Here is a 12,986-nt window from a genome sequence, read left to right on the forward strand (position 1 = left end):
CAAACAAGATGTTGACAAATATCCGTCAATTGTAAATAATGTAAATAATGTGCATAATCTATCAACAACTACAACTGCAACAGCAGCAACAACAACAGCGGCAGCAACAACAGCAACAGCAACAATAACGGCACCACAATAGCAGCAACAACAGCAATAGCAGGCACCACATCGGCTCCACGCATCCAAGGAAACCCATTAGATGCGCCGGAACTTCTTTTAAGAAACGTCTTTCCAACCATAGATCCTCCTTCGGGGTCCCGGAAAGGAGATATGTAACGTCGCTGGCCAGCCATATCTGGCAACAGAAGGAAGATGGAATTCCATACTCGATATCATGGAAAATCCCCCACCGTCCGGGTCCGCACATCAATGGAACGAATCGCTGCAAGCTATGCGTAGCCGAACGCATGGAAATCGTGAAAAACTCGCACATACCAGGGACCATACTGAACTCCAGAAAAGAGATTTTCGATCCGTGCTTGCATTTCAGTAGATTTCTGTTAGTGTTTTGGGAACCGTATAACCGGATAAATAGCGGTATTAGCGATAATTACACTACAACTGGAAATTGATGGCTGATGGAAGTGGGAAATGACCCCCTACTTTTTACCCTCGTAGCCGACTGGTGGCGTAGCTGAGGGAGGACGACACAGCCGGAAGCCGATGACCAGTGGCAGAGGAAGATAATCCCCATTGTTTACGTCTGTATCGTTTCCCCCTCCATATTTTGAAGAGGCCATAGGCCAACAGGTCTTAAGATCTGAAGATATGCCATAAAGGTACCCTTTATGGTGAGAAACCCAGGGTAACCCTATCAACCGGCCTTCACCAGTAATAAATATAGGCTGCACTACTTCTTAAAGTGTGGTTCTTCTCTGGATTTATGTTTTTCTAACAAAACAAAAAGAAGAAAATTATATATACATATATACATATATATATATATATATATATATATATATATATATATATATATATATATATATATATATATATATATATATATATATGTATTATGTATGTATGTATATTACACATTGTGTACAGGACATCACCAACGAGTGAAAAATACGTAAACACACGTGAGAAAAGTACAGGACAAAATACCAAAAGAAGATAACTCCTCATCAGTTGTCGGATTGTTTATAACTCCCTATTTCGTGCCTTTAACGACAAGATAGGAAAACTTTATAAGACAGAAGCATCCAGAAATGTTTAAAATATAAATTCATGGAGAGTTAGAACTTCGAACGAACAAACAACGACTGAGTGGACGTACAGAGTAAACAATCGACGAAGGCAAACATTAAGGGCCGTGGCGGCTAGCTGGCAGAATCGTGAGCACGCCATGTGCAGTCCATTCTACGGGTTTCCTTGCAGTTTCCGTTTATCTACTATTTGATCTGAAGATGACTAATCTTTAGTGTTGATTAGATTGCTCTGTGCTAATCGTTCCAATTCTCTACTCTCCGACTTCTTTTTCATTTTGAGGCTGATAAAATACCAGTTTTGAACTGAGATCAACCTTCTCATTCTTTCACTCGTTCTTTCTGTCTGATTGTTTTTTGGAAGAGATCAACTGTAGTCGGACCCGTGAAGGGATGGGTTTCGCCTGGTTTTAAATTGTTCGAGAGACGTTGATGTGACGACGTTGTTTGTAAGACTTAATCAAAACAAATTAAAGCCATATGATTTTGTAAATCAAATCAGGTAGACAAAAACATAATGAAAGACTGTTGTTCAAGATGCTACATTGCAGGAACAAACATCAACATAGGCACCCACAACGGTTAGCAAAAACGACCAAGTCAAATACGTTTGGGAGTGACGGATAAGCGTAGGACTCAATAAGTATTCACTTTTGACTTAAATTTCAGAATATTATGTTATCAACTTTTGAAGACTACAAGAAATTTATCGAATACAATTCAACTACAATATTCAACAAGGCAAGCAACTACATAAAAGTTTGTTCACAAACTCGTAATTAGAAAGTTAAGCAGTTAGTTGGGCATACATAAATGACTGAGCAAAAATTGAGATGAACATTCACCAAATTTAAAATACAAATTCATTCAGTTAATTCAAATTCTGCCTAAATGCTCTAGGATGTCTGTTATCATACATAAAAGTGGATTCATAAAAGCACTCGCAGATCTTTGACTTTTAGCTACTCCCAGAAATTGGCATATTTACTTGCACATGAGAAATGTCAAGGTTACTTTAATTGAGTAGTGAGTTGACAAGAAGAAAAAAAAAATGAAAAATTCATAGAAGACCAAACTAAATAATTTACAATGCTTGTGTTTCGTTTTTCTGTTTTCCGAGAGTTTAAATTCCACTAAAGTCAACTTCACTTTTTCTCTTTCTGTGGTTGATAAACTAAGTAGCATTCAAATATTAGGGTCAGTATAATCGACTTCTATGCAGTCGCTCGCTTTGTTGAATATTGTACTTGAATTTTATTCGGTAAATTTCCTGTAGTCTTCAGAAATTGAAGACTACAAAATATTCTGAATTTTAAGCCAAAAGTGAATACGTATTGAGTTCTACGCTTATCCGTCACTCCCTAGCGAGTTTGACCTGTTAACATTAAATAACTATTGTGGACGCCTATGTAATTTTAGGCAAATATTGACACATTTTCAGAACCTCTCACACTTCAACCAGCAGAACATCGAGAAGGCGACAGCCTGAAGAGAGAGAGAGAGAGAGAGAGAGAGAGAGAGAGAGAGAGAGAGAGAGAGAGAGAGAGAGAGAGAGAGAGAGAGAGTAGTTCGGTACTTGGATCATATTCGTTTTCAATTTTGTAGCTTGGAACAACGTGAAATATAATGCTTGTTCAGAGACACATCGCGCCTCCCGGTTTAGGAATCGAACTACAATCTTAAGATGATGAAGATAACACTCCTAATCACTAGGCCATACGCCTTCAGTAGTCCCATAGAACTAAGCTTAATTCCTGTTTGTGTGGCGTCAAACAGTCGAGAGATAAATCCCAACAGAGATACAACGACAGTCTGCAGCTAATCAACGAAACAACAGATTTATTGCTGCTTGAAACAACAGTGTCCAGTTATACATATTTGCTACAAGGTGGTGGACTGTGGAGAGTTGTATTTGGAGTGCAGACACAATACTCTTCCTTTATAATAGAATACGAATCACCGACCGCTGCATGTCCCAGCTGATTGTCTAATATATCCAACTGAATAACTCCTCTGCGGTTCCAATTTAGGAAACGCTACACCACGACCTTAAATGACACAGCTAATGTTACGACACTGATCAAATGCTAGAAATAAACCCAATCAAGTGAATATATTGATTTAAAATTTTGGCACAAGGCCAACAATTTCAGTCGAGGGAGCTAACGTCATTTACATTGACTCCATTGCTCAACTGGTACTTATTTCATCGATCCCAAAAGATGAGAGGCAAAGTAGACCTCGGTGGAATTTGAACTCAGAATGTATAAAGATGGACGAAATGCCGCTTAGCGTTTAGCCCGGCGCGGTTACAATTCTGCTTGCTCGCTGCCCTAATCAATTGAATATATATATTAATATCTCTATATCTACAGTTCTAAATTGTTGATTGGTCATATGACAGGTTATTTCAAAGCTTATTGGAAGCAACTAATTCAGAAGACGAGAGACGGATGAAACCCATAAATGGGTAGTTTTGTTCAGAAAATCGCGTTCCAGATATGATTGAATTTGTTGTTTCTGTCAGGGACAGTTGGAAGAGAAATAAGCGCATCATGTTTGTTCGAAAGAATTTTGGGTTTGCTTGACAAAATAAATGAATAAATAAGTAAATAAAAAGAACTGGGGGAAATGTGCGTATTTTATTTTAATTAATTTTTACTGTTCGTGTGAAGACGTGTGGCTTAGTGATCAGGGTATTCGACTCACGATCGTGAGTTCAATTCTCGGCGACGCGTTGTGTCCATTAGCAAAACACTTTATTTCACGCTGCTCGAGTCCACTCAACTGGTAAAAATGAGTAGTACCTGTATTTCTCTGTCACGCTGAATCTCCCTGAAAACTACGAGTTCAACTACTTGAGCGTTAATTTCACGAGCAGGCTGTCCCGTTGATTGGATCAAGTGGAACCATCGTCGTCGTAACCGATGGAGTGCCAGTTCTGTTCTTGTCCATTTACTTTTTTTTTTAATTGTATTCTTTAGGAATAAATCGAAAAACAAAATAAAATCAGGAATAGTACAGCTGCAGTAACAATAGGGTTTGGTAAGAATTCTGTTCCTTTTACATTTTAATTTTATTGAAAAATAAATAATATAAATAAATAAATAAATAAATGTGGCTATGTAGCATGTTTCCTGGTTCAGTCCCAGACCTTGGGCAAATGTCTTCTACTATAACGCAGAGCTAACCAAAGTCTTGTGTGTGGATTTAGTAGACGGAAACTGAAAGAAACCGGTCGTATATATATGTATACCTGCGTGTCTGTGTTCTCTCCCATCACCGTTTGACAGCCGGTGTTGTTTTGTTTACAGCCCCGTAATTTAGTGGTTCGGTAGAAGGAAAGTGAGAGACCTATAAGTACTGAAGTCGATTCGTTCGGCTAAAACACTTCAAGGCGATGCGACAGCATGGTTACCGTCCAATTACTGAAACAAGTAAAAGATAAAATGTATGTAAGTAAAATAATCCCTTAATTTCCCGTTTCCTTTCCATGACATTTTCATTGACCATATTTATTTTTTTAATTCCAGGAGTTGAAGTTGAGTTATTCCCCTTGTTTCAAAATGGTGGTGACGTGGAAAAATACTTTGTCAACAAGCTGAGACTGTCCACTCGCCGGTGTTGTCTTTATTAACGACCTCAGACACATGCCTTCTCAGGCTATAATTCAAAATACCGGTGAGTTATAATGATGATACTGTTATTATGATGATAGAGCATTCTCGTTATTAAAATAAAACCTGGCAGTCCCAATCACTTAGTAAATTAGAACTGTAGTTCGATGTTTTAAAACCACCACCACATGAAAAACAAAATAACCGTCTATATAAAACAAAAATATATAAACATTATTGATGTTAGATATAAATTACATTGAATATAGATATAAGAATAAAATTTTTTGTGTATGTATATGTGGCTAGTTAAATAAGTTAGTTTTTGATGTGTACGCACTGAGCTGAATAGTCTAGAAAACGAAGTTTGTGGACCCAGAGTTTGAAAGTGTACACACAAAAAAAATTTGGGGAACACGTAAATGTAAGGAAAGACAGAAATGAAGAAATAAAATGCAGAATATATCAGGCCTTTTCATAACCGCAAAAACCAGTGTTTAAACGACCACTGAGTCAGGTGTTTATTACACGTATAGCTAGTTGGTGTCGTGTACAAACTATGTCCAACTTGTGTCGTAATTTTGTAAAAATTGCTAATTGTAATTATTTCGGTCGTTAATTATAAATGTTGAAGATGTATGATAAATTTCTATAGTAACTAGGTGTTATTCATTTGTTTACCACTGATATGCCCCTCCCCATCACCACCACCCATTTTTGTTAACAGGAAAAGCTGATCCAAAGGAATTTTCATGTTAATTTAATAATTCTATACATTATTTATATTTGCGCAAGTTACAAACACACAAATACACATCTATGTATGTGCTGTGTGTGTATATTATGCTTTACTAAACTAGGAGATTTAACTAAATCTTAAAATGTAGCTTTAAAGATTTTGATTCTTTATGTTATCGCAAAATAATAACTTTCTAGCATGGGTAGAAGCGCTAAAATCTGGAGTCAAAGGAACAGCCCTCTAGATCGATCTCAGTACTTGATTGGTGCGTTATTTTATCGATTAGGATGGGATGTACAGCTATGTGAACTAGAAATCACGAAAATGGATATTTAAGGACGACACTATTAAAAAGTTACGATATCAATTTAAAACACATAGAGACAATTTTATTCAGCTTAGTTTTATTTTGGGGTCGTGTATTTACTGTAAACTATCACCAATTATTGTGTACCTTTAATGCATGTTAGGACATTAAACTAACGGACATAGGCGATACGCTTGACACACAATGATCATTTAAGCATCAGTTTTAGCAGTTTTCAATAAGGTTTTATTTGTTCCATTTTTGACCCCACCGTGATACTAAAGTCATAGTCTCAGGACAGGATGTTAAATCACTTGCCAAATAACTACACTGCAGGAATTTACAGAGATTGTAAGTTTCTCAAATTAAAATTTAAGCTGCCAAATTTAAGAAAAAAAAATCCCTTCCTTCTTTATTATGATAACTGTTTTGATATATCTTGAGATTGTGAGTTCCTAAATTCTTCATTTCATTATTTCATCTATTGGGAAGTTAGCAAGCTGGTAGAAACATTAGCAAGTCAGACAAAATGTTTAATAGGATTTCTTCTGGCTTTTTACATTCTAGGTTCAAATCTTTTTGAGGGTCAATGAAATAAGTACCAGTAGAACACTAGGGTCAATGTAGTCAACTTACCCCATCCCTTAAAACTGTTGACATTATACCATAATTTGAAACCACTATTTCATCTGGTAAGTCTGTAGTGAAAATGTCAGATTTGGTAAAACAACAAACAAAACACCATGTTGTGTTTAGTTATAGCCCAATGATATTGATTTTGCCTTTTATCCTTTCTAGGATAAATAACCAGTCCAAGAACTGTTTCAACTGAATTAACAATACTGTCCCACAAAAATGAGTGGTTTTGAGCTTCTAATGTTAAAAGCCTATCTCTTGCTGAAACACTTGGTTTCTTAGTTAAAACAATAAAATGAAAAAACTTTCATCTCTTTACTCTTTTACTTGTTTCAGTCATTTGACTGTGGCCATGCTGGAGCACCGCCTTTAGTTGAACAAATCGACGCCAGAACTTATTCTTTGTAAGCCTAGTACTTATTCTATCGGTCCCTTTTGCCGAACCGCTAAGTTACGGGGACGTAAACACACCAGCATCGGTTGTCAAGCGATGGTGGGGGGACAAACACAGACACACAAACACACATACATATATATATATATATATATATATATATATATATACATACATATATGCGACGGGCTTCTTTCAGTTTCCGTCTACCAAATCCACTCACAAGGCTTTGGTCAGCCCAAGGCTACAGTAGAAGACACTTGCCCAAGGTGCCACGCAGTGGGACTGAACCCAGAACCATGTCGTTGGTAAGCAAGCTACTTACCACACAGCCACTCCTGCGCCTTTTTTTTTAAAGTATATAGCAGTTTTATTTACAGATATTGACTAACTAACTGTAAATACAACTTGATGGACAGTTGGATGAATTGATATTTTGTTAGGTGAAGCGGTGAATATGTAACTAAATATATTGAATAATTGATTCTCAGCGAGCTAAAGGAAGAGGTTGATAGCTAGCTAGATAAATAATACAAAAATAATGCATGAGGTAGAATAAATTATTTTACTGTGGGGATATATTTCTCTTCTGCACTTTGTAAACTTTTTATACTTCAGTTTACCAACACAGATTATAGCTTCATCTTCTTTCAAAATTCACTGAAGGTTTAATGCTGATGTGGATAACCAAGTCAACCCCCTGAAAGACTGTTCTATTGATATTGTTGCTCGCACACATATGTAACTATACTTACCGTTTACAATATGGACTTAGGTTTTCAGTAATTCAGTATTTCATCTTTTATCATAAAATGTGAGGAGTTCAGGTAAATACTATGACAAACACTTTCTCATGTCGATGCCAGTTGTTAATCCAGTTGTTATTTAGCTCCTAACTGAGTAGATGTTTAGTTAAAGCCATTCCAGAAATGGCTGTCACATAATTTTTCAGATACTGTACCCCACTGCAGGCCATGTTACCCAATATGCTCTTATTTTAAGATGGTAAAATGTAATTTGATGGATATTAGGTTGCTATTTCAAGCAAGTTCAATGATCACATTGAGAGTTCCTTGATGGAGTGATTAACTTTGTTGATCTCAGAGGAGAGACTGGGAAACACAAAATCTGGCATCAGATTTTGTTGGGGAAAATGCTCATCATTTTTTATTATCCTTTTTTTTCTTTTATCTTTTACTTGTTTCAGTCATTAGACTGTGGCCATGCTGGAGCACCACCTTGAATTTTTAACCAAAGGAATCAGTACCAGTACATTTTTTTAAAGCCTGGTACTTATTCTGTTGTCCTCTTTTGCTGAGCTGCTAAGTTATGGATCATACACACAAACTAAGACACACATACACACACATCTATATATATCTATCTATCTATCTATCTGTCCGTCTGTCTACATATACACATACAGATCCACTCACTAGGCTTTGTTTGGCCCAAGGTTATAGTTGAAGACATTTGCTCAAGGTGCCAATTAAAAGTCTAAATATTCTCAGCTATTTTCTTGCATAGAATTCTCATAGGAGCCAGGGAAGAAGTTGATGTATTTGTTTAGCCTGCTCAATCTCCTTGCACGTAATTTCTTCTGCATTTCAAATGGAAGTTCATGTGTTTCAACCATAAATCTTATGACAGCATATCTTAGAATATAAAATAGGATGACCATGTTGTTCCTGTAAAAAAAAAATATATTTAATTTTAAAATTTAAATTTCACGGAAACTTGTTACATAAATTACTTATAAAGTGAAAAAGGAAACAGCACAGCACCCATGAATCTTAGGAACAATTTTTCAAAACAGAATAAACAACCTGCATCAGTTGTCAGTACACTGCATCATTCATGAAAAATTCTTCGCTTCCTGAAATTCAACACCACTACTCCTGATGTATCTATGCATTCTTTTTCTCTTTATGGCTCTTTTACTATAATTTTTTTGTCTTTTTTTCTGTATACTGTGTATGTAGTTTTGGCTGTCATTGCTGTCTTTCTTTGCTTGACCTATTATTGCTACCAGTCCCTTTTTACCCTCTTCTGACAATTTGTAGTTCACCCGTGCATTGTATCCAATAAGCTTATAATTATTATTATTACTATTATTATTATTAAAGCAGCAAGCTGGCAGAATCATTAGCACTCTAGAGAGAATGCTTAGCGGTATTTCGCCCATCGTTACATTCTGAGTTCAAATTCTGCCGAAGTTGACTTTGCCTTTCATCCTTTTGGGGGTCGATAAATTAAGTATCACTGAAACACTGGGGTCGATGTAATCGACTAGTCCCCTCCCGACAAATTTAGTAGAAAGGATTATTATTATTATTAATCATTAGCAAATTGGACAAAATACTCAGCAACTTTTTACCTGCTATTTATGTTCTGAGTTCAAATCCTGTTGAAGTCAGCTTTGCTTTTATCCTTTGAGGGTTGATAAAATAAAGTGCCAGATGTGCACTGGGGTTGATGTAATCTACTTAACCCCAACACCAAAATTTGAGGCTTTGTTCTTGACAGAATCATTAGCATGACAGGCAAAATGCTAAGTGGCATTTTGTTCATCTTAATGTTCTATGTTCAAATTCCACCGAGGTCAATTTTGCCTTTCATCCTTTCGAGGTTGATAAAATGAGTACCAGTTGAGCATTGAGGTTAATGTAATCAACTTATTCCTGCCCACAGAATTGCTGGCCTTGTGCCAAAATTTGAAATCATTATTATTATTATTTTAGCAATTATTGTTATCTTTAAGTACTGGGGTTGGTTTGTTTGCCTAAAAATTTTCATGGTGACTGAGACAAGTAAAAGATAAAGGAAAATCTATATGTACCATATTTTAACATGTATAAGAAGTCCCCTAACTTTTGGGGCTTAAAATTCGGAAAAAAGGTTTTGTAAGGCACTATAATACTATCCATGTATGAGAAACTCCCATATTTTCTTAACCTAATTTTTGACAGAAAAGGGTTCCTTATACACGTTAAAATATGGGATATAGTATTTGATTTTAATTATGTCATTCAATATAAATATTAATTTCTGGTTTTGTTTCTGTTCCTTTCAAGATTTTTTGTGATATATTTTAACTACAAACAAAAATGCGACGCTTGAACATTGTTAATAGGAAGCAAACTTTAAAAGTTGTTAAAGAACTTGATGCTTTCCCCAAAGTTCCTGAGAATTACAAGGAAACCAGTGCCACTGGTGGTGGAGGTATGTATATTATTTTTCTTCATGATTGGGGTCCACTACATTTAGATGGCAAATATACTACACGATAGTGTGTTGTTAGCCAGCAGGAGGAGATATCTTCCTGGGGCTATAAACAACAGTAGCATCGTCCCTTATGGGTCCGCCACATTTAGGTGGCAAATATACTTCACGATTCTGTGCTGCTACTGTTTACGTCTTGCTCAGAGATTTATTATTGCTTATTTCTCCATTTTCGAGATCAGCAACAGTTTATCACTGGAAAAAGCAAATGGTATTTTGCACTTTGAATGAGTTCTTATCGCTAGCTGGTGATTGTCACAAGCTGATGACGAGTTACTACCCAGAAACCTGGATCTGTGTGTATCATGTAAGGCTAGAGATGGGAACAATGATTTCCCTTTGCAAATACTAATCGGATACAGACAGTGTGTTGTTTGCCAGCTGGAGGTGTTCTCTTCCTGGGGCTGTAAACAACGGTAGCATCGTCCCCTATGGTCTGCCACATTTAGGTGGCAAATATACTTCACGATCAGGCTCCAGTCTGATTTGGCAGGCTCCAATCTGAAACTCTGCCAAATCAGATTGGAGCCTGGTGTAGCCATCTAGTTTCACCAGTCAAATCGTCCAACCCATGCTAGCATGGAAAGCAGACGTTAAACGATGACGATGATGATGATGATATATATATATAGAGGAATGTAGGTATACACATTATATATATGATGGACTCTCCTGTTGAATTCAACGTATGAGTGTTCAGCCTTTGCTGAACGACCTGCACAAATGATTTGTTTATAGAGATCAAATGTATGTGTTGAACAAGCTCACTATCCCCATCAAATTGATATTGACTGAACAGGTGCATGGTGTAACACGCTTCAAGAGTTGATGTGATTGTAGAGCAATGTGAGATGAAGAGCTTTGCTCAAGAACACAATGCACCACCCAGTGTACGAATTGAAACTGTGATCTCACAATCATGAGTGCAACGCCCTAACCACTAGACCATGCACCCTCATATATATATTAACCTTTAGCATTTAAACTAGCCATATCTGGCTCAAATATTCTACCTGTTTTATATTAAAACTACCCAGATTCAGACTCTCACACCTACCCTATAATGTCATTCTAAAAATAAACTATCACATCAAAATCTTGCTGCTGCAAGATAAAGCATAATTAATTTAAAACATTGTGAATAAATAAGCATTACAATTGATAGAGTAAATTGAATGCTGAAGGGTTAAAGTATATTAAAGTTGAAATTTCACATTTAACATTGATCTGAAAGATTGTTTAGTGTTTTGGTTACATATATAGAAGTACATCTCAGAACATTAGAATATTATACAAAAATTGGATATATTTGTTGTTAGTTTAGTCAACATATTAAAATTTCAATTGGTAGTAGACTCAATAAATCTAAACTAATCTATTCTTCGATATAAGCTAATAATGGCTTCCACACAGGTGTCCAAATATCTCAAAATCATCATCATTTAGCGTCTGCTTTCCATGCTGGCATGGGTTAGACAGTTTGACTGTAACTGGTAAACTGGAGAGCTGCATCAGATTCCAGTCTGATTTGGCATAGTTTCTTTAGCTGGATGCCCTTCCTAACACCAACCACTTGAAGAGTACAATGGATGCGTTTTACATACTACTAGCATGGGTGCCAGTTACATAGCAACGGCACCTGCCACAACTATGATTTCACTTGGCTTGATGAGTCTTCTCAAGCACGGCTTATTGCCAAAGGTCTTACTCGATATCTTCACATCCAAAACATATCATTACAATGGAGCAAGTGGGTCAACATTTGAGAGAAAGGTATGAAATTCCATATAGAACTTGATTGGAGCTCTGACTACCTGAGAACATTATGGCATAGAGAAAACCAAGCAATTCAGGTGTGATGGAAGTCAAAGTGGTCTAGATATCAGCCTTCAGCTCTGTCTGATTGTTGAGATACAACGCTAATAAAACAGGTAGACTATTTGGGCCAGATATGACCAGTTTAATTGGTAAAATGGTTAAGTATATTATGTATAGTAATTATCATCTTTATTATATATATTAACTGCCATTAACTATTCATCCAACTACAATTTTATAGTTACTGACTACTCTCTTTACTAAGTATAGTAACTGCTGTCTTTTATTACTAAGTCTATTTACTGATATGAAATGCTCACCCTATTATAACTAATGCTGGTTTTAATAAGCAGCTGTTGTTTTTATTAAATATATATTAACTACCACCTCAAAGACAAAAAAGTATGTAACCGTAGTTATAGTTACTGCTGTCTTTATGATTTAACTACTGCTATAAAGACAGCAGGTTCCCAGCCATAGTTAGTGCTGTTTTTAGTAAATATATTATGGACAACATCTGTTATGCATAAGAATAAATAGTTTTATTGAATATACACATTTCTTCAAAATTTTAATCTTCTAAGACATTGTTGGAAACACAGTTGCATTAACATCATTATGTATTTGATTACAATTTTGCAGAGGATATATTCTGGTTAATTTTGGGTAAATTTGGAGTTAGGTGATTCAAATTAACCTAATTTCATAACCAGTGCATTTATCTAATAAACTAGCTCAGGGTGAATGTTACGAGTCATTGGATGATAGAGACACCATTGGAAGGACTGATCAAGTGATACTTTGATTGCAGATCTTTACTGCACGCTAACTAAATCTTTGTTATATAGAGCCTTTACTGTCTACAGCATTCATATACATTTGTCCCATAATGCCTAATTAAGAGCTTGATAGAAAAGGTTTTGATTGAAACTAAGATCTGGCAATCTGGGATACTCTCAGTAAGGCCAACTGTAATCCTTAA

The 12,986-nt window shown here is 36.0% G+C and overlaps 1 protein-coding gene and 1 long non-coding RNA gene across 2 annotated transcripts in view; one reads left to right on the top strand and one right to left on the bottom strand.

Annotated features, from left to right (window-relative positions):
- The first annotated feature begins 4,769 nt into the window (after window positions 1-4,769).
- Window positions 4,770-12,986, top strand: part of LOC106867688 (endoplasmic reticulum-Golgi intermediate compartment protein 2) — a 51,287-nt gene continuing 43,070 nt past the window's right edge. Inside the window, exons 1-2 of the mRNA XM_014912632.3 lie at window positions 4,770-4,892; window positions 9,979-10,126. Of these exons, the coding sequence (XP_014768118.1) occupies window positions 10,012-10,126 (115 nt within the window). The 5' untranslated portion in view covers window positions 4,770-4,892; window positions 9,979-10,011. The remainder of the gene's footprint in view (window positions 4,893-9,978; window positions 10,127-12,986) is intronic.
- Window positions 7,019-12,986, bottom strand: part of LOC149134710 (uncharacterized) — a 59,151-nt gene continuing 53,183 nt past the window's right edge. Inside the window, exon 2 of the long non-coding RNA XR_016242636.1 lies at window positions 7,019-8,592. This is a non-coding gene — a long non-coding RNA (uncharacterized LOC149134710). The remainder of the gene's footprint in view (window positions 8,593-12,986) is intronic.

This window comes from Octopus bimaculoides, chromosome 7 (genome assembly GCF_046866305.1).
Source record: "Octopus bimaculoides isolate indiv1 chromosome 7, ASM4686630v1, whole genome shotgun sequence".
NCBI lineage: Eukaryota > Metazoa > Mollusca > Cephalopoda > Octopoda > Octopodidae > Octopus > Octopus bimaculoides.